General features: G+C 38.2%; 1 protein-coding gene across 6 annotated transcripts in view; it reads left to right on the top strand.

Annotated features, from left to right (window-relative positions):
- The window catches only part of ARB2A (ARB2 cotranscriptional regulator A), a 262,424-nt gene that overhangs the window by 176,389 nt on the left and 61,761 nt on the right, over positions 1–24,274 (top strand). For all 6 annotated transcript variants that reach the window (XM_071448712.1, XM_071448707.1, XM_071448708.1 and 3 more), the window contains 2 exons: positions 9,000–9,116; positions 13,545–13,629. In XM_071448712.1, the coding sequence (XP_071304813.1) occupies positions 9,000–9,116; positions 13,545–13,629 (202 nt within the window). The remainder of the gene's footprint in view (positions 1–8,999; positions 9,117–13,544; positions 13,630–24,274) is intronic.

Genomic DNA, 24,274 nt, shown 5'->3' with positions numbered 1-24,274 from the left:
AGAAGTTTGTGTGACCCCAGAAGTTTCAATTTACATACCTTCTTGATTCAGAGACATTGCCTGTGGAGATACTTTTCCTTTTTTGAAGTTACTCAGAAGTTAAAAGAATCAAAACTGAGGCTCTAAAGGACAGGAAGAGTGAATGTTGTGTTATCCTCTGGCTGAAGTGGAAATCCAGCAATGTTTAAATAACAAGGGTGTCAGACTTCATGTCCATCTGTGAGGTGCTGAGCTTAACACTCAGTTTTTCTTATCTCCTGTTTGTTTTTTATTTTTTTCAAGTCTGGCTTCCTTTTAAAAGTTAATATGTAGGTTGATATGTTTGTGTGCATGTATGATAAAACCAGGGCAATTTCCTAAATAAATGACCAGTCCTTCTTCAGACACTGCCAACATCTAGAAATTGGTGAAGGATTTGCTCTTTTTGATGTTAAACCAGTGCAATTCTCTGTCTAGGTATAAAATTAAATACAAGGAACTAGATTATTTCCTTGAAAAATGCACCAGTATGAGATTTGCTAAAACTGTTTTCCATGTACCAGTCAAACAGAGGCAATGAAGAAGTAATGCCATTTTACTCTGTATTTGATAGTTAACATATAAAAACAGTTATTTACTTGATTGTTTTGCATTCATTTCACTAATATGATTGTTCACTTTTACACCGAGTTCTGGATTTACACATTTATTGAAACATGAGAAAATTACTTCCATAACTTACTCCAGGCTATGTTTTTCATTAGATATGAACCATTACCTTTGTAATGGTATAACATCAAAACAAAACTTCTTGTATCATTTTATTTCAAGCCTTGTTTATTATTAGTTGTGTTACACACTGATTTTCAGGAGCAATTTATTTCAACTAATTTGTCATCTCAAAGATTTAAGATCACTGTTTTCTATTTAAATTTATCTGAGCAAGAAGAATTACAAGAACCTACTTGTTCTGGCTCAAGGCTTTTAGATGTTTTCACCCTCATAACACAAAAGAGGAGCCCAACAAGACAGGCTAAGAGTAAACAACTAGTTTTATTCATCCATTTTTTATGTGTACTGGGTTTTTAGATAGAGCAGAGCTGTTCCATTGTAATTTAGAAGATGTTGAGCTCAAGGAAGTACCTTAGGCAGAATGTTTTCCTATGTGCTAAGGATTCATTTCTCTCCAGCCCTGCTGCCTGATTGGTCTGAAATCAGCCAAAGTAACTATCACTGAGACGTTGACCAGGCTTGAAGCCTTGGGGCTGAAAACAGTAGCAGTTTGGAGCTGGACTGGGGAGGTCACATCCCTCAGATGGGTGGAACAGATGGCTGAGGTTGTTAGCAACATCAACAGTCCAGCTTCTATCAGCTGCCACCCTTCAGTGGAGCCCGTGTAAGCTGCGAGCTACTGCAGAGTCTGACATGTGGCAGCTGAAGGAGTCATTGTAACTCAGTCATCTGCATCCCAAGACCATGCTTGTCCCTGAGACTGAAAAGTTGTCAAAGACTTTTCTCTTGTAAGCTCCCTGGTAGGAGGTTCTTCTCTCAATAGCAAAAAAGATGCTGTGGTTTGAAAACTTACTACAATTTGCTCACTCATAGGTCTAAGGAAGCATTTGGCACCATGCTTTGATGGGGTACCTCAGATAAAATGTCAGCTGGGCTACATGCTGGGTGTCAGCCATGCACTGCTCTTAAGAAGTGCACGGCTTAAATGCTTCAACTTTCTGCAATGGCTGCAAGATTAGCCTGAAAATCTGGCACCCAATCTACATTTATACAAGGAGATGTTCAAAATGATGTTCAAATTGTCATTTGACCATGCCCAAAGCTGCCTAGGACTGTGAAAGTTGCTGTGAAAGCTGAGCCCAGGATAGCAAGTCTGGGGTAAGAGGCTGAGGACACTCCCAATTTTAAGCAGAGACATCTCTGTTTCCTAGTCTTTGTAGTCCTTGACCTTTCTTGATACTACAGCACTTCAAGCTTTTGGTCATGGGTCTAGATGGCTCCTCTTAGCACTTAATTGTTATTTTGGCTTTATTATGTTGTCATCAGGTTTGCTTTTGATTTTATTTATTTTATGTTCTATTTCAATTTCATTTCTTTAATGGTAAGTTGTTTTGTTTTTTTTTACTTTATTATTTAATTTCTAACATGGCACTCAAATAGCTGTCCACTGCTTCAGAAATCCAGATAAACCAAGAGAAAACAAAGCTATGACCTGCAGCCAATAAGGTTTTACTGGCAAAGACTGTAAACATCAGTCTTTGCCAGTAAACTGTTATCTTGGCTGTAACATCACAGCCAAAATAACTTTGTTAACGAAATCTCCAGGACAGGGTTTGCATAGCTATGCCAATAGAGGACTGGTCTTGCTAGCTGACTTCATATCATTTGGAGAGCTGATGCAGCCTCCTACCAGAAAACCTCATGCATCCTTAAAGGATGCTCCTTACACAGACACATGGTAAAACCAGAGCAGCAAAGGATGTGCTGTGCTGGAGGTTTGGTGTGATCACATGCTCACACCATCTTGCACTACCCAAATCCAATTTAACAGTGAATACAAAATGACATAGTTTTGTAAACTATGTGATTTTGCAACTACGATTTTCCTGGTGCTCGTGTACTTGCAGTGCACATACTAAATGACCTTGCTCGAGTATCAGATGCTCCTCAGCATTAGTTGTGCCAAATACCGCATGTGGTAGTTTTGGACACTTTCTGGCAGCCTAAACTGACCCTTGTGAATCTCCACTTTCTTAAGACCAGACTGTTTTTTATCTCATATGTTAGAGGCAATCCAACAGCTAGCTGCTGCTATCAGCAACATAGGAATATTAACACTTATATTGATTGGGCTTCACATTCTCTACCTGGATAGGAGATAGGTAGAAGCTCTTGGCCCTTTAAAACTTGATTTTCATGCCAGTGAGATCTCCCCAGTTCAAGTCAAGTATCAGCAACCTTGGGATGGCAGACTCCAGCTGTCAGGAGGGAGATCCAACTGGCTGACTCCAGGTAGACTCATCTGCTCCAAACCTCCCTTTCTGATCATCGCTGGGGTTCTCGCAGCAGTGCAAAGGTGAGTATCTCAGCAACCCTCATTGCTGAGATGTCTTGAGGTTCTTTGAAAAATGGATTCATTTTTGTTGCGTTAGTTGAATTTCTAATGGGAAGGAGCCTTCACCAAACCCTCTTGTCTAATGTACACTTTTCACCTACTAGGAAGTTATCTGCAGATAATGCCAACATATTGTGCTCCAGAGAGTGGAGGATGTCCCTGCCACCAGCTTGTTTTGGTTTGGTCTGCTGTGGGCAAAATGTAGCAGACAAATTCAAAGACTTTTATCCCCGTGGTGCCATACCAGTTTATGTTATGTGATGGGCTTTCTGTTGAACTGCTGCGCTTTATTCATGCTAAAAAAATTGTGGGGAGGTTTGTAATTGAGGTGAGCCAGCATTCCTACCCATAAGTCCTGCCACACCTAAACTGCCTGTGTTTGGGAAGTTAGTTGTTGTTTCCATCATTATTGCAGGTCCTCAAAGACTTCTCTCTTGTAAACTCCCTGTAACAAGACACTAGAGTCAAGAGAACAGGAGAATTGTATTATGAAGATTAAAGGTTTAATAAAGCTGAAGCCTGAGGCTTTCTACAAGAGAAGCATGCGTTCTATCTGCACTGTTCTAAAATATACCAGCAGAATTCTGCGGACAGGTTTTTTTTAGTTGTTGGGGTTTTTTACGAGTTATGCGTAAGGAACATGAGTTTTTAAATCTTGAGCTATTTTTTTAAAATATTTTTCTACTCATTATTGATTTTATGAACTTACAGCCCCAGTGTAAGGTGGTAATTTTGAGTAGAAGTTCTGCAAGAGAAATTGGTTTGCATTGCGAACTTTGACGAGTCCTAGACTCCAGATGCTATTAAGCAATCTGTTCTAATATGTTCATGCATTCTTACTACTGTTGCAGTGTGATTTATTGCTGTAGAAAAATATCACAGTTGTAGATGTAACATCCAGTGGATCTTTGAAGAAAGTATCAGCAAGTACTATGGTCAATCTCTAATTGTATCATTTAAGGTATTTTCTTTCGCTGTTTAAAAACTGATGTGTATCAGGGGCTTTGCCTACTGCAAGTAGGGATTTTATCACATCTGCAAATTCATTTAGGGAAGATGCTTGCTCTTGCTAATTGAAAATGAAAACTGGTAGAACTTTGGATTGTTCATTATTTTTGTTTTGTGTTGTTCGAGCATAGTTGCCCAGCAATTCTAATTCCTAGTGAATAATATTTTATGAGGGCTTGGGGATCCAATTCCATTTTAAGACATGCAGAAAATTGAGAGTATTTCAGAAATTCAGGAATTCTATTCAGGAAGCAGTGAACGGTCTTAGGAATGCCAGACCAACAAACCTGCACTACAGAATACAGAATTGCATACTTCCTGGTGATGAGAAGCTTTTCATAACTGAGGAGAGGCTCAAGTGCTGCCAGGCAGACAGACTAGTTAATTGGTTTGTATGAGTGAAATTATGGTTGAAGAGGATGTTGACTCTAGACTGGTAACAAGCAAGTTAAAAGGAGAGCATATGAAGTTACCAAAAAGGAATCCATGTTTCCAAAAGGAAGTAAAAATTGCCCTCTTGCACACTATTCCTATCACATGATTTCATCTCTCCTCCTATCTACCATTGCATTTACAATTATTGCAGTGTCCAACTGAAGCTGGGTTGATCCACTGGAATTTCTGCTGCAAATTCATTCCATGTCTGGAAACCAGTGAGGACTTTTGGACAGGGGCTTCCAGTTATTTCCTCTGGAAAGAGTTCTGCTTGCAGATGCCAAAATGTCTCAAAGAGTCTCAAATCGGTATGATGCAACTGGATACAATGGAAGATGTGCATCAAAATTATATTGCTCCAAGTCAAGTACTTGTTGTCAACATGCCCATTGAAGCCCAGTGCATACCATGTAACACCATGCCACAACTGAAATTGTTGGTGGAAGACAAAGAAAATCACTGAATAGTTTATTTCAAAACTTCAAGATAAATTAAGATTTGGATGTGTTTGCAATTCATTTTTAATCCATTTTTTCTTATTCCTAATTACAAACATCTCAGAAGAGTAAATACTTCCTGAAGATGAAGTGATTTTTTAATTTGATTGTATGAACCTGCAAAAATAAAAGCCTGTAAAAAATAAATAAATATTTTAACTTACTTTAACTTTTCTCAGAAGTTTGAATTTTTACTTGTTTTAAATGTTAGAATTGATTTAAAGAGTTCAATGTTTCTAGGATTTACTCCCACACCTATTTACCTAAAATCTAATTGGTACTTTAATGGATTTTCATGGTTTCTGGTTGGCAAGATAAGACCATTAAGTCCTCTTTTAACACACTAATGCTTTCATTTGACACAACTATTATGCTATAAAATATATAACAAAGGCCTATTTTACAATCTTATTCTGACTACTTATGCATGCTAAATATTCTGCATATATATTGTATGTGTGAAGCTGTGTTTTATTTATACGCACTACAGATACTACAGGTATCAACCTTTTGACATTATAGTGTTATGACAACTGTGTAATATAAGCTTACAGATTAGCAGAAGAATACTTATTAAATTGAGCAACAAATGAGTAATTATGATGTATGAACATGAGAAATGCGCTTTTAGGAATTTTCAAGTTCTTGCTTATGTAACTGTTAGAACTGAATACTTTTGCAACTAGATCATTGACATCTTCCCTTCCAAAGTGAAGAAACAAATTTTCAACCAATGGGATAAAGAGGACTTTCAAAAGGATGTTTGAATGCTTTCTAACTTGTTGCAAGGAGAACTGGTCTACAACTTGTCATTCTAAGGGAATGAAATATATAGTGTTGGAATATAGTTAATAAGTTATCAAACTTTACTGTGACTACGAAGAAGGAGCACAAGAAAAAAGATTAAATGAAAATGCCTAAAGAGAGAAGCTTATCGGAAAAGTCTAGAGGACCCAGAATCATAAGTGGTGCAGTAATACATGAGAGCCTATTTATGTATAATAGAGAAATGCCATTTTACCTACTTCTGGTTGTAAATGAATTATTGGAAGAAGGAGTGTAAGGGGAGAATGAGCCATCCAGTGATGAGGTTCACAGAGAGCTGTTCTTCTGCAAAATGTAGTCAGCTAAGAATAGTTTAAGGTTTTTAAGTGGGCTGTAAGCAGGAAATTAAGTAAGTCCTAGGCTGTGAAAACTTTCTATCAGTGGAATTTATTGATGTAAAAAGATTATAAGCCATAAGTGAACTTTGGAAAAAATTCTTAGGCCTTTGTTTGCTTCAGTAAAAAAATCATTATTCTGAAGAAAAATGTCTAAAATTTAGAATTTTTAGTAGACTGTGGTCTATTAAATATTGTCAGTTTTAGTATGTCCACCTCAAAAGATTCTACAGGCTCCACAGAATAAAACAAGTCCTGGGAAATGTAAATCATGCATCCCACAGTATCCTTCCCTTGGAATCTAGTACAGCTTCTGTGTTACATCAAATTTGAATGGTAACTACATTTTTATTTAAACTCAATCTATTTTACCTTTACAATTTTATTGCACTCATTTAATTTTTAAAATTTATCTTAATTCAAAACTGATTTTAGAAAAGAGGAATATGTTCTAACTGTGGTCTATCAGTCCATTGAATCTGAAGCATTTACTGAGTATTGAAGCATCTGTGCCCAAAAGTACGTAGACTTCTTGTATCTTCTTGCAGGGTAAATTATCATCCCTGATAAGAGGGTCTGCTGCTTGAGCTTAACCTCGATCTGTTCTCCTTGATTATTATTATCAGTGAATGTCCCATAGTAGCAGTAAACTTGAGCTGCTCTGATAGAAGCAAAAGTGTCTTCAGTTTGACATGCTCTGTTCTGACATTTCTGTGTCACTAAAACATGGACATGTTAGACTTCTTGTTTAAGTGATGGTTATACCCTTGATCCTTTCCACACTTGATGTGTTGTTTTTGTCTATTTCTTTCTAAGTTGGCTCAGAAGGGCATGGATGCCTACCAAAAGTTTTTTCTTCTGGTCTGGATGTTAAGAAATCTGTACGTGAAGCTCAGTTAATTCCTTTGATCCCTCTTTGCTTCTGCATCCATGAGACCTTATCCTAACCCTAGCACTATGGCTGAGTTATCAAAAAACATGACATTGTCAGCCTCACTCACTTTGCTGATCTTTGTGAAGAGAATACAATTCTGCAGGCATCCACAAAGCTGAATGGCAAGCTCCAGGAGCACGTTGGGTATTGCATATTATTTCCTATATATCATACATGATCTGAAAAGCAAAGACTGTATGTACTATATGAAGAAAGATTAGAAAGAAATGGTGATCAATGACTGCCAGTTCTTACATGTGCATAGGGAAATTGAGAATAGCAAACCTGAGCTAGGTCTGGAAAAGAAAAAGGGAACTGCACCTTTGTATTTTCTTGTGATTTGAAGAAAAAGGTGATGTTCTAAGATTAACTGGGTGGCTAGTTTTCAAAACAGAAACATGGGACACAGTAGCTTGAGAAAAAAACTGCTTTTCCAAAGCAGAGCATATTTTTTATCTTTGCTGGTCATTAGACGTGCTTCTGAATACCAGCCCTTCATGGAGGAAGTCATGCTGGAATACTCTGAGCTGGTGATGATTTTAAACTTCACCCAGCATGTAATAACTCTGAGTAATTGGTAGATTTGTGGGCTTCAAGGACAGTGATATTTTTGCACCTCTGCCTGTTTAATCATAGTGTTTTGTGGAAGACAGTGCAGCTGAATGATTGCTAGAATGCACAGCACTGGAACAGGAATATTATAAGGTGTGTTTAAAACAGTTATTCAATGTACAAGGTTTAAAGCAAGTTAGTTGTGTGTAGCTGACAGGTCTTGTTTTTAGATACTGTCTCTTTCAAAAAACTTTTTTTCTGGTAGGTTTTTGGAGTCATTCTTATGGCAAGGACACGGAACAGTGGGTTCAGAGGTGCAGCCTGTGTGCTGATAAGCAGTTACTAGAGCATGAAGAAAGAATGCCTGATTTTAGAAATATGGTATGTGTTACATTTATACAAAAAGGAAGCTTAAAAAAACATTAACTTTATTGCAGTATACACAGCGATAATGACACCAATTGTGAAATGCTGGTTTTGTAAGTATAATTTATTATGCTTTCTTTGATCCAGTGTTACAAATTAGGATCATTCATGTCAGGAGATTAAAACCTTTTTGTCTGTCTTTGATATCAAACTATTCTTTCCCAGTACCTTTTATCTTGCATAGCAGTGCTGAACTCCACAGCATCTTTGTCAGTTCGCTTGTGTTATTTGCAGCAATCATTTAATTTGTTTTAGAACTGGTATTATTTAGTCATACTGTCATTTGCAACAACAGAGGCTCTTTAATATCCTAAAAATGTTGAGAGACTTTGGTGTTAGCTGAGTAAGCACATGAATAAGGGAGAAGAGAGAAGAATTTTGGGACCATGGTGAGCATGCAAGATAGCTAAATTGGATAGAAAAAGAAAAAACCTATGCAAGTCGAAGTGAGATTGTACATCAGAAAAACTACAGCAATCTACTGAAAATTAGTAGATGATAGTCAAGAGAACCTTACAGTGAACCACAGGTACCAGCTTCCCTGAAGAACTGAAATAGGAACTTGGAGAAGCTTGTAAAAGGTGTCCTCAGGGAATCTTCCATTTTTTCACTATGATACCTTTAATCCTAGAATTGTCAAGCCACATGGAAAATAATAGGACTGAATAGTTCAGTCAGTCAAAAGTTAGTATTTTTTTATCAAAAATATTAGGTGTTTCTGTTTTTTCTGGACCTGTTAGGAATTGTATAAACTTTAAAACAAGTGAAGTCAAATTCTGAATCTGTATTGCTGTTTCTTTTTAAATTCAAGATCATTATCTCTGAGTAAGCAGACTCTGTTCAGTAAAAGGAATTACTTTAAATACAATCTTTTTTAACAGATGATTCAACGAGAGGCAGAAGTAAAGAATAGGGTAACTGCTGTGGCGTTGACAGACTCAGTTCACAATGTGTGGCATCAAGAAGTTGGGAAAACTATTAGAGAGTGGATGCGAGAGGTAAGGCCTTTTTTTTTAAAGAATTTGAGTATATATGTCTGTATATGGCTGAATAAACATGTCTGGGTGTGAAAAACAGCATAATACAGAACAGTGGAAATCATGTATCCGTACCAGCCACTAAAATAACCAAGATTAAAGCCATTTCTGAACCAAATTAGCAGTCAAAATACTAAGCACCAAGTCCAGCGTTTCTACCTGATGCACAGTAAAACAGAGACATGCCAAGGCAGCCCATGCAGTGCCTGAAACATGGAGCAAAGTCCTGGGTGCACCCCATGCTGTTGGTTTGATCTAGCAATGGTGGAAAGTCCTCTTTAAGCTCTTCATTACTAAGTTTGATGATTTGCACAAATGGCAAAATACCCTTTCTCTCAGCAGCTTTTTGATACATAATTACTCCTGTAGGACTCGGAAGCTCTTACACTTAGGTATGAGGTTGCTGAGATTTTAAAAATTGTATTTTAGAGCAAGACCAACTAAACTACTGTTTTTGAGTCTCATCCTTACTACATCAGGCTCATCTCTGTTTTCTGCATTCCCATGGCAGAACACTAAGACAATAGGTGCACAGAGTGAATTTAAACTAGTCACATCCTGAACTTTCTTTTGTACTTGACTTTTTCTCATGGATTTAGTGAAACTTAGTGTACACAGTGCCTATTCCTGACTTTAACTTAAAGTTTTATAGGCCGTGACTGATGGGAATAGAGGATCACCTGGGATGCAGCCTGACAGCTCTGACTTAAGTGTTAAAAATATAAAGAATGGTAACCCCTACAGGCTCTGTCAGAGAAATCCCCATTTTCTTTATGGGAAATCAAAACTTAAAATCTGTGTTATGTAGTAAAACTGAAATTTTAAATCCTGTAATTTGAATCTGACAACTCCATTTTTCTTTAAGCATTTAGTCTGAATAAGAAAAGTGCATTACCTTTAATTTCATTTGCAGAAAGTAGATGTTAAAGAATAAGTTAAATGATTAATGGCCTAAAAAGTGGATGGAGTGTCATAACTTACATTAGCATTAAAAATCTCCTATAAGAAAGAAGAATTTTACATATGTGAAATGTGGCTGAGTGGTATTAAGTCTAGCATATCACCTGGATATCTCTTACTTTAATCAGGTTTAAGGCTAGTGGTAAAATGAATAATAATTAAAATATACACCTAATCGCTGCCTGTCTGTAGGGCTAATTGCTGTCATTGAAAGAATGAATTGTTAAAATAAAGTAATTCTTCATTTGAGCTATCTCTCCTGTATCACTGGTGGCCTATTTTTAGTACCTATAGATGTCATGATTTTTGAATTTATTAGGAACTGTGATGAATGATAAAACAAATCATCCATTTACATATCTTGACACTGCTTTCGAGAATACTTATTTCTTACAGGCAAGTGTCACATTGTATATAAAAGATAGTTAATTGTGTGCTAATCTTCTGTATTATCTCCAGCTCTCTGATGTAGTGTTCTATCAGTAGTTAATATTAATTTTACTTATTTCAAATGATTGTAATACTTCATAAAAATTCTACTTCTTTTGTAACTTTTACCACCTTACATTTGCAATTTCACATTCAGCTATTAATTAAAATTACACATGCAAATCATAAAATTATAATGCTTTACTACTTTAAACCTTAAAACCTTCATGAAATACTTCAATTTTAACAGGTTTTACTAAATATGTTGTATTACTGGATAGTGTGTTTGTTTTTTTTCTTTTTCAATTGAGTTCAATAGTTTCATTGATCTACTGTTTCTTACAAAATTCTGCCATGCTTTGTGAACTTCACTTTCTAATCTCATACAGCAACACTTCCTTTATGTTGTCCCTGCTCTCCGTGGTCCCAGAACAGTAGGGTTGCCTTGACAAATCTATTCAAAAGCCATTCCTCACCCTTTATTGGTGGGGACTGAAGCCTTTGAAATTCTCTCCTCACTGCAACACAGCTGACATCTTCTTCCAGACAGAATGAATTAAGGAAATACAATAAGATACTTGATCTACCAGTCAAGGATCTTTCCACAGTGAAGACGGACTCCATGGTGCACAACTAGGGCAGCAAGCATCTACAAATACACAATACATGCTGTTTACCAGAAGAGAATTTGTCCATTTTTACTATCATGAACTGATGGTATTATTTTTTTAGAAATCTGTCTGAAAATCTATTGGGTCTTTCCAAAAGGTTGCTCGGTTTTTTACCTTTTCCACTTAATGAAGTTGATCAGGTTTTCAGAAAGGAAAAACTCAGATTTTTAATAGAGCAAGCAACATGGATCTTGTTGTTCAGCTGGTAATCTCATTAAAAATATAGTCGCTCTATAATTAAATCTTCAGTTCAGTAGATTTGGTATCATTTTATCATACTTTATTGAAACCATATAATTTAATACTTCAGTTTATAGATTACTCTGATTAGATAGCTGTCATGGTTTGGGAGGAAGTAAGTTTTCTGGGATATGCTGTGGTCAAGTCAATGGGTGCTCAGATTTGAATATTGGCACCTGGTGTGGCTACTGGGGACATGGATATGCCTCTGAGACCACAGGGGGTTAAAATCAGGGAACTCCCAGAGGGAAGCTCTCTTGGGTTTCGGTGGGGAAAGAGTTCGGACCTCTCCGCTGCCCAGCTGCTTGCTGCTGGGGGGGCAGGAGGGTGAGGTAGGCTGGGGCCTTGGACAGAGATGGGAGGTGAAGAGGCCCTTGGGGATGGAAAGGTGGAGAAGGGCCAACAGGCATCAGGCAGCCACTCCCCCCCCCACCCCCGGAGAGAGAGAGAGCCAGCCTGTGCCGGTGCCACCTTGAAATCCAGGAGAAGGAGAAGAGGGGGTGCGGCAAGAAGGTGCCAGCAGGGCAGTAGGAGCCCTGAGCAGGCAGAGCCTGAGATTTTAACCCTTTCTCGAATAATGGAAACCTTACAAATACTGATCCTCCTGGATCTGAATGAGAAGAGACATAGAGATGAAATGGAGGAGGAAATGGGCAAATGTGATGAAAGTCCATGCAAGTGAAAGATGCCAGAAGAGTGGAGAAGAATCTTAGGTGGGAAGAGATGATGGAGTGGCCTTGGCTGGACTTTTCTTGTATAGCCATGGACAGAACCATGTTTCCTGTGACACAGAGACTGCATCCAGGGGGAGGCAATGGCTCAGAGCCAAGAGGGTTCAGTGTTGAGACCCCTTGGCCTGAGGGGGTGAAATTTGGGGGGGACAGGTGTCCTGAAGGTGAGAGACTGTGCTCTTTTTGGAATGGGACAAAGCATCCTTAAAAGGAAAAGCCTAGAAGCAGCTCTGGTCCATGTGCAGTGGTGAGAGCATTGGGCATGGAAGGAAGATGTCACGATGGCAGATGATCTCTGCGCAGTGCCACATGTGACAGGAAACACACGAGGTTTCAACTGTGTTTCCTGGAGAAGCCTATGGCACAAGAAGGACTCCTCTCCTCTTGATGAACTGAGGATTGATTATCTAAAGGGTGATGATGGACTGAGAGTGGGTGATCTGAGGGATGGATGTATTGGAAATTTGGTGGGGGGAGGAGGAAATGTTTTTGGAAGGTTTTCATTCTTTCTGTGTGTTTCTTTTTGCATATAGTTGTAGGTAAGGTAATAAAGTTTTCTCTTCTTTATTACTAAGTTGGAGCCTGCTTTGCTTATTCCTGGTCACATCTCACAGCAGACACCAGGGAGAGTGTATTTTCATGGGGGCACTGGCATTGCGCCAGTGTCAAACCATGACAATAGCATTTGGAACAAAACATTTAGAAAATTCATGGCAAATTCATCCTTCTCAGAGGTTCAGGAATGAAAGGTAAATGTAGAGGCGTTGTGAATATAATTCCCCAGAGACCAGTATTTGCTTTTTTTAATGTTCACGCACATTCATCTCAGCTATACTTCCAATTATTTGAATATTAATGTTCTATCTTGATGGTTTCTGTTTAGTTATAGTATGTTGTTTCATATTTTCATGAATGTTCCTTTGACAGTGTACTCCATCAAAATACCCTGAAAATTCTGATTTCTTAATGTTAGCAAATGAGCAGGCTCAGTGTTTATACCAATACCTGTTTATATCAACACCAACTTGCAAAATTTTCAAGCTTGTAGTGGGTAGTTCAGGCACTAGTTGGTCCAAGCACCTACTCAAGTCTACTGGTACTCAAAGTAGCACTTAAAAAACATAATACTTCAGCACATTACAAATCTGCTGAATTATGTTCTTACTTAGTATGAAATTACAGTATTTCATTGTCAGTAAGCATATGTTAGTGTACTGTACTGTCCAGTTGTTATTGTGACTGCTATGTAAATTAGTTTGGGTATTTTGATGTGATCATTGTCCTCACTTACAACATCTGTATTTATTTTTGCTCTGAGTTTTTGACTTATCCCAAGAATTGCCTGCCTCCTCTTACAGAACTGCTGTAACTGGGTGTCCAGCTCCGAGCCCCTCGACACATCAGTGGAGTCCATGCTGCCAGACTGTCCCCGTGTCTCTGCAGGTACATCCATTTGTTTGCAGTAAGCCAGTGTACATGTTTATACCCAGAAGCAGCTTGTTCATTTAAAAATGCATTTTAACCTTTCTGCAGCCAGATGTGGCTGTAAGCATATGGTTTCTGGTATTTTATGCAGCCTGCTTTTTTTTTTTTTGCTTTGTGTGGGATTTAAGTTATTTTGTCTACTTGTTGCTTGAATTTTTCTAGCCTTCCTTTCTGTTTAAGTAATTGATGACATTATATGTAGGAGTCTGAGAAAAATAATAGTGATAACAAGAACTGGGAAATTTCTCATAGGTCCTTGAATAAATATCCACCTCTATGTTGGCAACAAGGTTTTAAAGAAGTACATAAATGAAAGTTACAGTTAAAATACATGAGCTACTTTCCTGAATGCTGAATGCTGATCAACAGAAGTCTAGTTTACATAGCAAATGATTTGCAGCATCCAAGAATGTTGATGTGAGTTTTCTGTTGTTTTGGATATACTTGGCTATGCTTTTTCATTATTGAATCATGAATTGCAAGGAGCAAGTGAAATTATACAGAGACTTTAGTTAAATGTGTGATAATTCCAGGAAGTAGATTTAGTCATCAATGTAAAAGGAAAACCTCCAATCTCTGCAGGAACGTAATCAAAAAACATAAAGCCATTACTGAACTTTCATGCTTGATTATCAGGTTTCCTAACAGCCACAGGTAGTGTATTTCTGTAGAATATAAAACCAAGTTCAAAGGAAGACACAGCCTATACAATATTAATTTAAAAGCTGAAACAATATTTGACCTTGCTCTTTGGGATGCAGTAGTTCGTTTGACAAGTTCGTTTCATATCTGTCTGCATTTGTGAGGTTGTTAGTGAGACCTAACCTTGCAGGTGAAACTGAATATACTACAGGATATATTTAAGGTTTGGAAAATTTAGCACTACTTTGTTTGAGAGCTCACAACAACCAGAGATTTTGATTACATTTCTGCTATGGTTTGGGATCTCGCTATGCAGATCCATAGCTCTGTACAGACACATGCAATAGAACTGACATTGTTCTTTCATGCTTTGAAAAATGATGTATTACTAAAATTTTCATAGAGTCAACATTCATTTAGCAACTTTTTGCTCTTTTAGGGGAGATTATTGCAGTTTAAAAGAAATGTATTGTTCAGGAGTGGAATTCTTTAAAACAATATTCACTTCTAATCTCTGACATCTATGTTACTCTTGTGAAAGACTGCATGTTATAGTGGTCATTTTAGTCAGGTAAATAAGGACTTGGCTACCAGCTGGTCAGTATTTACTGTACACTGGCCAACACTGAAAATAATCCATGACAGCATCTCTTCCCTTTCTTTGTATTCACCTGATATAAAGAAGCTAAAAGGTACTCTATAAAATAAATCCTAGGTGTTACTTGAAAAGCATCGATGCTTCATTAGAGCTGTAAATAATAAGTCCTGATTCTACATTTCTGTTGAAGACGCATCACAGTGGCCTTAATGTTTCTGCACCACTTAATGAATTCCTAAACTGCACTGAAGTGGTAGAAGAATTAACTTAAATGGGGTAGGATTTTAACCAGTAAAAGTTGGATATTTGTATTTAGTGCATACATTGAGATAAATTAAGATCACTAATGTCTTTGATAATGATTTAATGTAATATAACTATTTCCAGGCTAGTTCTTTTTAATATAAATATAGTTTAAAATAGTATAACTTCATGTGACTGCTCCTGAATTATTAGCTTGCTCACATGTTTTTTCTTATATTTCTTATAATTGCCCCTTACATAAACAACTGTAAGACATTTACAGAGAACCAAGTCAATAATTTGTAGAGTGTCTTTATATGAGCAATGGTAGAAACCTGCATTACGGTAATATGTAATAAATGTATTAATTATCACTAGATGTAGGGGCATTATTGTTTAATGTGAGAGATTTTATTTCACTCTTTTGAGGAATGCAGTACTGAAAGAGTGAGCCCACACTCAAATCCTGGCAGCATTGCCCTTGGTATTACAATGAATGACAGTGAGAGCAATCAGAACAATGACAGATCTTTTAAAATAAACCCTTTGCAGAAGAAATACTCACTTCTATGCTTGGAAGCCCATCTTTTATCTCTGTTTACACTGAAAATAAGTTCAGAAATAACTGTCACATGGTCACATCTCTTGAGCCAGCTTTTCCAAAAAGGGTCTGATATTCAGCCATTCAGTATACTGGGTTTTACATACAATCGTAGTTGGTGCGCAGTTCCTACTGCAGATTATCTCACAGTCTCTTGCTTGCTTTTCCCTTAAAATCACTAGATACTAAATAAGTTACCATCAAACTGGAAAAATTACTTTTATTTCCAGATAGAGTTGTTAACGCTTTGGATTAAAGAATTATTAAGGAATTAAAATGTTTCCCACAATTGATTCATTTCTTACTTGATTACAAAAAGGAATGACTACATTTTAAATGTTGAGAGCACGAGAACAATACAGAAAAAGCAAGCCATAATAAATCCACTGTCTGTTCTTGTGGCAAAAGGTACTTTGTGGGTCTCACCTTCAGGGTCTTTCATCCATGTCTCAAGGATTTGGTTGCCTGGTGGTGTCATAGCTTAATATCTTTTGGCATCTAGACAGGTCACAATGACAGTGAGTTTGAGTGCACCCTCAGCAAGTTTACCAGCGACACCAGCTGGCCTACTGGTAGGAAGGGATGTCAGCCAGAGGGATTTTGAGAAGTGGGCCTGCAGAAGAGAAATGGACCCCATAAAATTCCACAAGTCCTAGTGCAAGGTCCTGCACATGGGTCAGGGCAATCTCAGGCACAAGTGCAGGGTGTGCAGGCAGTCAGCTGACAGCAGGTCTGAGAAGAACGATACCCAGTTTTTGGTGGACAAAAAACTAAACATGGCCTGACAGTGTGTATTTCCAGCCCAGAAAGACAACGATATCCTGGGATGCATCAAAAGCATGACCAGCAGGTAAAGGTCGTTGGTTCTGCCCCTCTGCTCTGCTTTGGTGAGACCCCACCTGGATGACTGCATCCTGCTCTCTCGGGAGCTCAGCACAATATAGATTTAGTCCCACTGGAGCAAGTCCAGAGGAGCCACAAAGATGCTCAGAGGGGTGGAGCAGAATTTTCCCATGAAAATGGAGTGAAGGAATTGTTCACAGAATCACAGAATTTCTAGGTTGGAAGAGACCTTTAAGATCATCGAGTTCAACCCAACTAGAACTCATCGTGTTCTAACACCTCAACTAGATCATGGCACCAAGTGCCACATCCAGTCTTTTTTTAAGCACATCAAGAGATGGTGACTCCACCACCTCCCTGGGTAGATGATTCCAGTATTTGACCACTCTTTCTGTGAAAAACTTCCTCCTTAATTCTAGCCTGTATCTCCCTTGGCGCAGCTTGACACTGTGTCCTCTTGTTCTGTCTGTTGTTGCCCGGAGAAAGAGACCAACCCCCAGCTCACCACAGTCACCTTTCAGGAAGTTGAAGAGAGTGGTAAGGTCACCTCTGAGTCTCCTTTTCTCCAGGCTGAACAACCCCAGCTCCCTCAGTCATTCTTCATACGGCTTGTGTTCCAAGCCCCTCACCAGCCTCGTTGCTCTCCTTTGGACACGCTCAAGCATCTCAACGTCCCTCCTGAACTGAGGGGCCCAGAACTTGGACGCAGCACTCAAGGTGTGGCCTCACCAGTGCTGAGTACAGGGGAAGAATGACCTCCCTGCTCCTGCTGGCCACACTATTCCTGATACAGGCCAGGATGCCATTGGCCTTCTGGGCCACCTGGGCACACTGCTGGCTCCTCATGTTCAGCCGACTGTCAACCAGCACCCCCAGGTCCCTTTCCTCCTGAGCACTGTCCAGCCACACTGTCCCCAGCCTGTAACGTTGCAGGGGGTTATTGTGGCCGAAGTGCAGGACTTGGCACTTGGACTTATTGAACTTCATCCCATTAGATTCTGCCCATCCATCCAACCGTTCCAAGTCCCTCTGCAAAGCCCTCCGTCCCTCTAACAGATCGATACATGCTCCCAGCTTAGTATCATCTGCAAATTTGCTAATGAAAGACTCTAAACCATCATCCATGTCATCAATAAAATAAAAATATTAAACAGGAGAAGAGAATGCTCTGGAGACCTTGGAGCACCTTCCAGTGTCTAAAGGTGCTACAAGAAAGCTTTTTACAAGGGTGCGGAGTAATAGGCTTCAAACTGAGAGAGGGCAGGTTTAGGTGAGCAAAGACAGGAAAGAAACTCTTTGCTTTGAGGGTGGTGAGGCACTGAGACAGTTCCCTAGAGAAGTTATGGATGATCCATCCCAACAAGTGTTCAAAACTAAGTTGTATGCGGTTTTTTGGAAGTTTGTGCAAACTCCCCTGATGGGGGTTTGGAACTTCTAAAATTCCTATCTCTTACCCTCTTTAATTTCAGCCATAATTAATGACTTCTGTTAGACTTGAGGTCATCTTCTGTCTCAATCTTAGCCTACCTTCCTAATGGAAGCAAATCAAAATATATCTATTCTCAGAGGAGATGGATCTATCTAAGACATAAGAAAATCTAGGGTTGAGAAAGATGAAGACTTCAAAGTGGTCTGCACATTAAATGTCATCACATAAAAAGGAGTAGGGTTGGGAGTATTTCTGGCTAAGAGGCTGGAGTTCAGCTTGGAATTTGACAGAGACAGTGGAATAGATGCTTTAATGACAGGTTGCACTGCATTACTGCTAACTGTAGTTGTAGTTTATGCTGTGTCTGAGACCTTACAACATTTCTCCTAGTTGTGGAGCAGGGAGTTCAGAAGCCCATCTTATTGGAGCAACTGCTGGGCAGGAATAGCTGAAAGTGGGGATGGGAGAAAGCAGATCCACAGATCTGCATTCATCTCTGATGCTGTTCAGGAATTAAATCACTTTGGTTTCAGGATAGTGGCTTGAACTTCACCCCAGGAAAGGTATTGTGGTAAATTTTGCTGGGTAAACATGGCATTTGTTTTTCTGAATCCTGTTTGTATTCCTTAGCCTACGTCTTTCTGCCAGTGAAAGTTTGTTATTTAGGAGAGATGATTAAACTTCTCAGTATTTTGCCAAAGTGGATTTGCACCAACACTCCTTTAAAACAATCAAGTGAAGATGTTGTAATATTAGTAAAATGAATTGGCTAATCAAATATTTTTAAAGCCTTCCTAGTTGGCCCCCAAAATCGCTAGTTATTCTGTTAACAGTTGCAGCCAATGTAGTTAAAACATTGTGAAATAAGGAAAAATTATAACTTAAAAGAGAAGCAGTGGAATGAAACACTGATAGTAATCAAGAAAAGTTCTATTAACAGAAGAGCCTAGACTTATATATATGTCTATTTAATAAGAGAAAAAAGTGTAAGAATTAATTCATACAGCTGAATAAAGTAGCTTCAGGCTGGTAGAAGAAAAACAAATTTAATTTTGGGGGACAGGTATGATGTGTACTGATGGTGCTCTTGAGTCTTCAGATAGTATTTTCTGGTACCAAAAATCAAGATTGAACTCTGTATTATATACCAAACACTTAATTACATTTAGGTAAGCAAAGCACAACTTTTTTGTGTGTTTTGTTTTTGCTTTGAATTTAGAAAATATCATTAATAGCCCTTTGTTTGGGATACAGAGTAGACAGGGTTGACTGATGAGGTGGTTAAAAAATGGTTTATTGCAAAATCAGTCTCATGGAAGGGCAAGGCCGTAAGGTTGTTGCATCCATTCATGCCATCACGTCAGAAGCTGAAAGTACATCAGAAGCTGTTATAACTTTTGTTACAATGTCTTTTATAAATTTCTTATCCAATCAGCTACTTCCACAAAGCTCACTAGCATCTTCATAAACCAATCATTATTTGCTACATTTTACGTTATTTTTCCTCTCTTTTTATCTCATCATATAACTCTACAGAAACTTATTGCTGTATCTTCTATTTTTTACCAATTCTATAACAAATTCTATTGCTAGACATAGAGATTTTCTATCTTGCTTAACATATTTATTTGCTTACATCAGACATATTTCTGCTTGCTTAAAACATATTTCTGCTCAAACTACAAATCTTTATTCTTACTTTGTGTCTGTTTCACTTTTCTATTCTAAAGCTTCAAGCCTTCTCCAAGGTCTTAGGTCAAACATTGTATCCATCTCCATCTCTGAGCTTGAATGTTCAAGGCCTTGGGAGCTCTTTGTGCTTGCATTTCCCACAGCCCTTCTGACAGAGCAGGTGTGCGGCCTGTGGCCCCACACACAAGTGCACTGATGAGGTACAGCTCTTCTTGCAAAGTTTGTGTTGATACCCAGGAAACAATGAATTCCCATTGGATAATTGCAGTAGTGGTTTCTGTTGGCTTTGCCTAACAGGTGACTCCTGCCTACTGTTTTAAGAGTACAATTGTGTATTTCCATAGAAAAGCCTGTCTATCTGCAGATGCACCCCATGCTGAGCAGATCCTGCGTTCAAACAGGAGGCTCTCCAGAGAGGTCAGATGGACTCTCCAACACCACAGGGTCTGTGTGCAGGGGTAATTGCATTAGTGAGGCTTGTGACAGCTGTAGGGAAGGATCAACTTATTTCTTCCTGCTTTTTTTCCTCAGCACCTCACTACACAGTTCCACTCCTACACATTTATGTATCTTGCTCATAAAAAACAAGGCAGAAGGAACCATAAACTATATTAAGTGCTGAGACAATACCTGGCTCATACTCTTAGCAGCTTTTAGCCCAGTGTACCAACGCTTCTCTTTTTTTTTAGTTTACTGTAGTCATTTAATGAGGACTGTTCTGGACTATTTTTTGATATTAGTGTTTCATGACCAGGGATAGATGCCCAGAAGTACAAGAAATAGGAACAAAACCATGCACTTTTTAAATTTAAGCAATTAAGCAATTATTCCATTCTATTAAAAATGTTATTTCTGCATTCACTAGTCATTCATGGGTATTAATAGTACATTAAGCAGTGTTTACTGTAAAGCTCTTTGCATTTTATGTCTTCATATGCATGTAGTTCTGTTAATAAAAACTTTGGATTTCAGGAGAAGAGATAAAATGCTGGAGTTTTTTTGTCAAGATGGCAGGTTCCTGTGTCTAGCTACCTGTTAATTTAAGGTATTTGCAATATTAATAAGCGGAGGATGCAGGAATCTTCAGTGTGAAGCTTGCTTCATCACCCATGTTAACATTCTCATCTGCTGCTAAAACTGGTCCTGCACTTCCATTTTTGCTCCTCTACCTTGATGGGAACTCAAAATTATTATGGTAACTTTGAAACATCAGACTGTCATAGCCACAGCTCTGGTGGTAGCTGCACTATGTCCTGCTTTAACTTATGTCTTCTTGGCTTGGAAGTAAGTAGCTTTTTCCCTATTCCTGATTCTTCAAAGGAACTCTGCTTTTATACTCCTGCTCAGTCTCGGGTGTTGCAGACAGCTTTTCATTTACACATTTTCATGTGTAAACCTAGCTGGATGTGAGCTCCTATGTTGTGCTTAGAGTAGCTTAGCTCTGCAGTGCTTTGGAAAGGACAAAGTCTATACAGACTTGTTGAATGATATTGCAGATTCTGATCTGGGGTGCCAGAGACTCAAAAGAGAGCATGAAAATGTGAATTGAAAGCATTGACTTGAATTGCCAGATGTTGCTTGTGTCAGGGAGTTCAATAACACTCATTCATTTACTGTTGTACAAAATCGTTACATGTACTTGAGGCAGTACTGATATTGGAGAAACAGTTTCATCAAAAATTATTCTTGTACTCAAACATATCTATTTATCATTGCAATTTTTAGACTAGAGTGAACTAGTTACTTGTTGTCCCTAAGGCAGTCTTTGTGGTAATAATGAATAATTTAAAATATTACACTCAGATATTTCCTATTAAGCGTTTGACAGCTATTAGACTATTGTGACTATTGCTTCTGATACTACTCAAGGCTGTCTCATTAGTGCCTTATATATCCATATCTGTCTGCACATTGGCAGGTGTTACTCCAGTGCATGATTGCAAACTCTCCTAGAGCTCAACACCTGAAAGGAGGTATTACCTGAAAGATGTCCTCCAAAATTCAGTAGCAAAATCTTTATCTGTATTGACATAAAATCCAAAAGATTTTTCACATTTCAGCTTTCATTTTCAATTAGAATTGAGATTCAGATTTGGATTTGGATTTGTTCAAATTTTTCAAAAAGTTCCATTTCAGTAGAAATCTTTCCTTTTTTCACAAATGTATGTAGTTTAGGCTGGGAAGGATATTTAGATCAATTATTGTCCACTTTTAGATACAGGTCTTTAACTTTTGAACAGATACGATACTGAAATTTGAAACTAATTTGGTGAAAATGTTTCTTACACTAAGTCATTCAGCCTTGGCTGGAAGAATTCAAGAGACGGGGAATCCATTGCTCCCTTCCCTTTATCATCTGCAAACTGTTAAAAAGATTGGCTCATTTCTGGTTTGGCTTTGTCTGATCTCAAGTTCCAAACATTAGTTCTTGGTGTGCCTTTTCTACACTAAATTAAAGAGCTGTTCAGTACATTTGCTTTTTGTCCCTGTGAATTACATACTGGCATTGAGCCAACACACCATTTTCTTTTGAGAAACGTAATAGATTGAGTTCTTCAAGTCTCAGTGCAAGTTAATATCTCCAGGTTTCAAATGCTTTCATACATTTCTCTGTCTAGCATCTCCAGTCATTCAACTTCTTTGAGAGAGACCTGTCTACATCTTACCAATGTAATATCAAATCTTTGCTACCTGATTTTCTCCCATTTCATTAGGCAACAGTTACATTTGACCCTTTTATCACCCTACTGTAAAGAGTCAGTTTAGGAGGAACTTGCCCTTTCTAGAGCTGCTGCTTTTCATCTCAGTTTTAAACTAGTGCTAGGAAACATTGCAGGTAGCTTTTTTTTAAAAATAAACCAAACAAATACACTAACATGAAAAAAAAAGAAAGAAAGGCATCACCTTTCTTGTTAATAACCATTCCCTCCATCTTCACATTTACATGAGTTTTACCAGCAGCAAATTTGTATATATTTCCTGTGTGGTTGAATAGCCATGGGACACTCCAGCAATAACGTCTCCATTCGATAGTGGTTTCTCCATGGTAGCTGCATTTGCTGATTAATTAGTCTCTTTCCACTTAGAAATTTGGAATAATACTGACTTTCAACCCTTTCTTACAAGTAAATTATTCTAGAGTTGTTCTATTTGTCCTCTCATGAATTTATGAAACATTGACCAATTTCTGCATAAGTTGAAGTTTTAGATAAGTAATGAAGTTGTAATTAAGTTCCTTCAACTTTTGTGGTAATAGTTTACAACATAGAGGAAGAAATGAGGAATGTATCTTCCTAGTAAAAGAAAAACATTTTAATATCTCTCTTGAAAGATGAAGGGGAGTAACTCACATGCTAGACACAGTACCTGGAATCAAAGAAGCTGACAAAGCAGCAGTTATCACCAGTAACAGGTGATAACTGTTACAGGTAAGGGCTCCTGTAATGACAGTCTGGAATTTTCATGGGAAGCCTGGGAAGAGCAAAATTTAGTTGCTGAAAACAAAGGGTAGGTAAAGCACTTTTAAAAATGCTTGGCAAAGTTGACATAATTTTTCATCCTCCCAGAATGTTCTTGGGGAATAAATCAATTGCCTGACAAAAAACTGAGTATACTCTATTTTCATAAAAATCCTTATCAGCTAAACATGTTAATTCATCAAAGTGTGAAACTGAGTTTATTTGTTTAGGAGTTATTTTCCAGTAAGTTGCATTGGCTTGAATTAATTACATTTTTGTACCTTAATTCCGCATTAGTAGATTCCAATATCACAGCATTATCGTTGTCAAAGTGATTTTTAGTATGTATTAACCTCATCCCCCCCGCCCAAAGTAGGAGTAAACATTCTTATATTGCTTCCTGAGAGGTGCTCATCTTCTTGGTTCTTTCCTTTCTGTTGTGTAATGTCACTTCCTCTATGGGAAGTCTCTTCCAAACTTCTAGTTTTAGTCATCCGTTTTTCCTTGGCACAAGCATACAACCTCAGGAACAGCTGAGTAAACAGCAGTCACCCTCAGAAAAGAGACTTGTTCTTCCTGCCCATAGTACTTGGGGTAGGAAATTATGGAGCTAGATATCCATTTCTTCTTTATTTGTCTTGTGATTTATGTAAGGCTACCTATGCAAATAGTTTTCTCTGAAATTTCGGGTTAGGATTTTCCCATCTTCAATATCTTCCCTGCTGTTTTAAGCATTATTTTAAATAAACATCCATAGCTAGTTAGCTGATTTATGACCCTTGAGTGCAAACTCAGGGGTCAAAGAATGTGCTTCATCAAACACTTTTCTTTTTGTTTTTTGTCCTGGATTCCCAAGCAAATTGTATTCTATTTGCCATCTGTATGGCAGTTGCCTTCTGTTAAGCGGGCAGTTTTCCTCATCTCTTCCACACCCAATCCCCCTCTGGGGAGCCATCTGCTGATTACAGGCTGTTGAATGTCACTGCATGACTGATAAGAACAATAGCATCCCATTGCGAGATGCTCTGCCCAGAGGGAAGAGCCAAGCATTCCTACCCAGATATAATCTTAAGGTTCTGGAACACCAGCACAGCTTC

Source organism: Agelaius tricolor, unplaced genomic scaffold, assembly GCF_023055355.1.
Source record: "Agelaius tricolor isolate 1412-34295 unplaced genomic scaffold, bAgeTri1.0.p SCAF_27, whole genome shotgun sequence".
NCBI classification, from domain to species: Eukaryota; Metazoa; Chordata; class Aves; order Passeriformes; family Icteridae; genus Agelaius; species Agelaius tricolor.
Note: the sequence above shows the minus strand (reverse complement) of the source record. Positions and strands in the feature narration are given on the sequence as shown.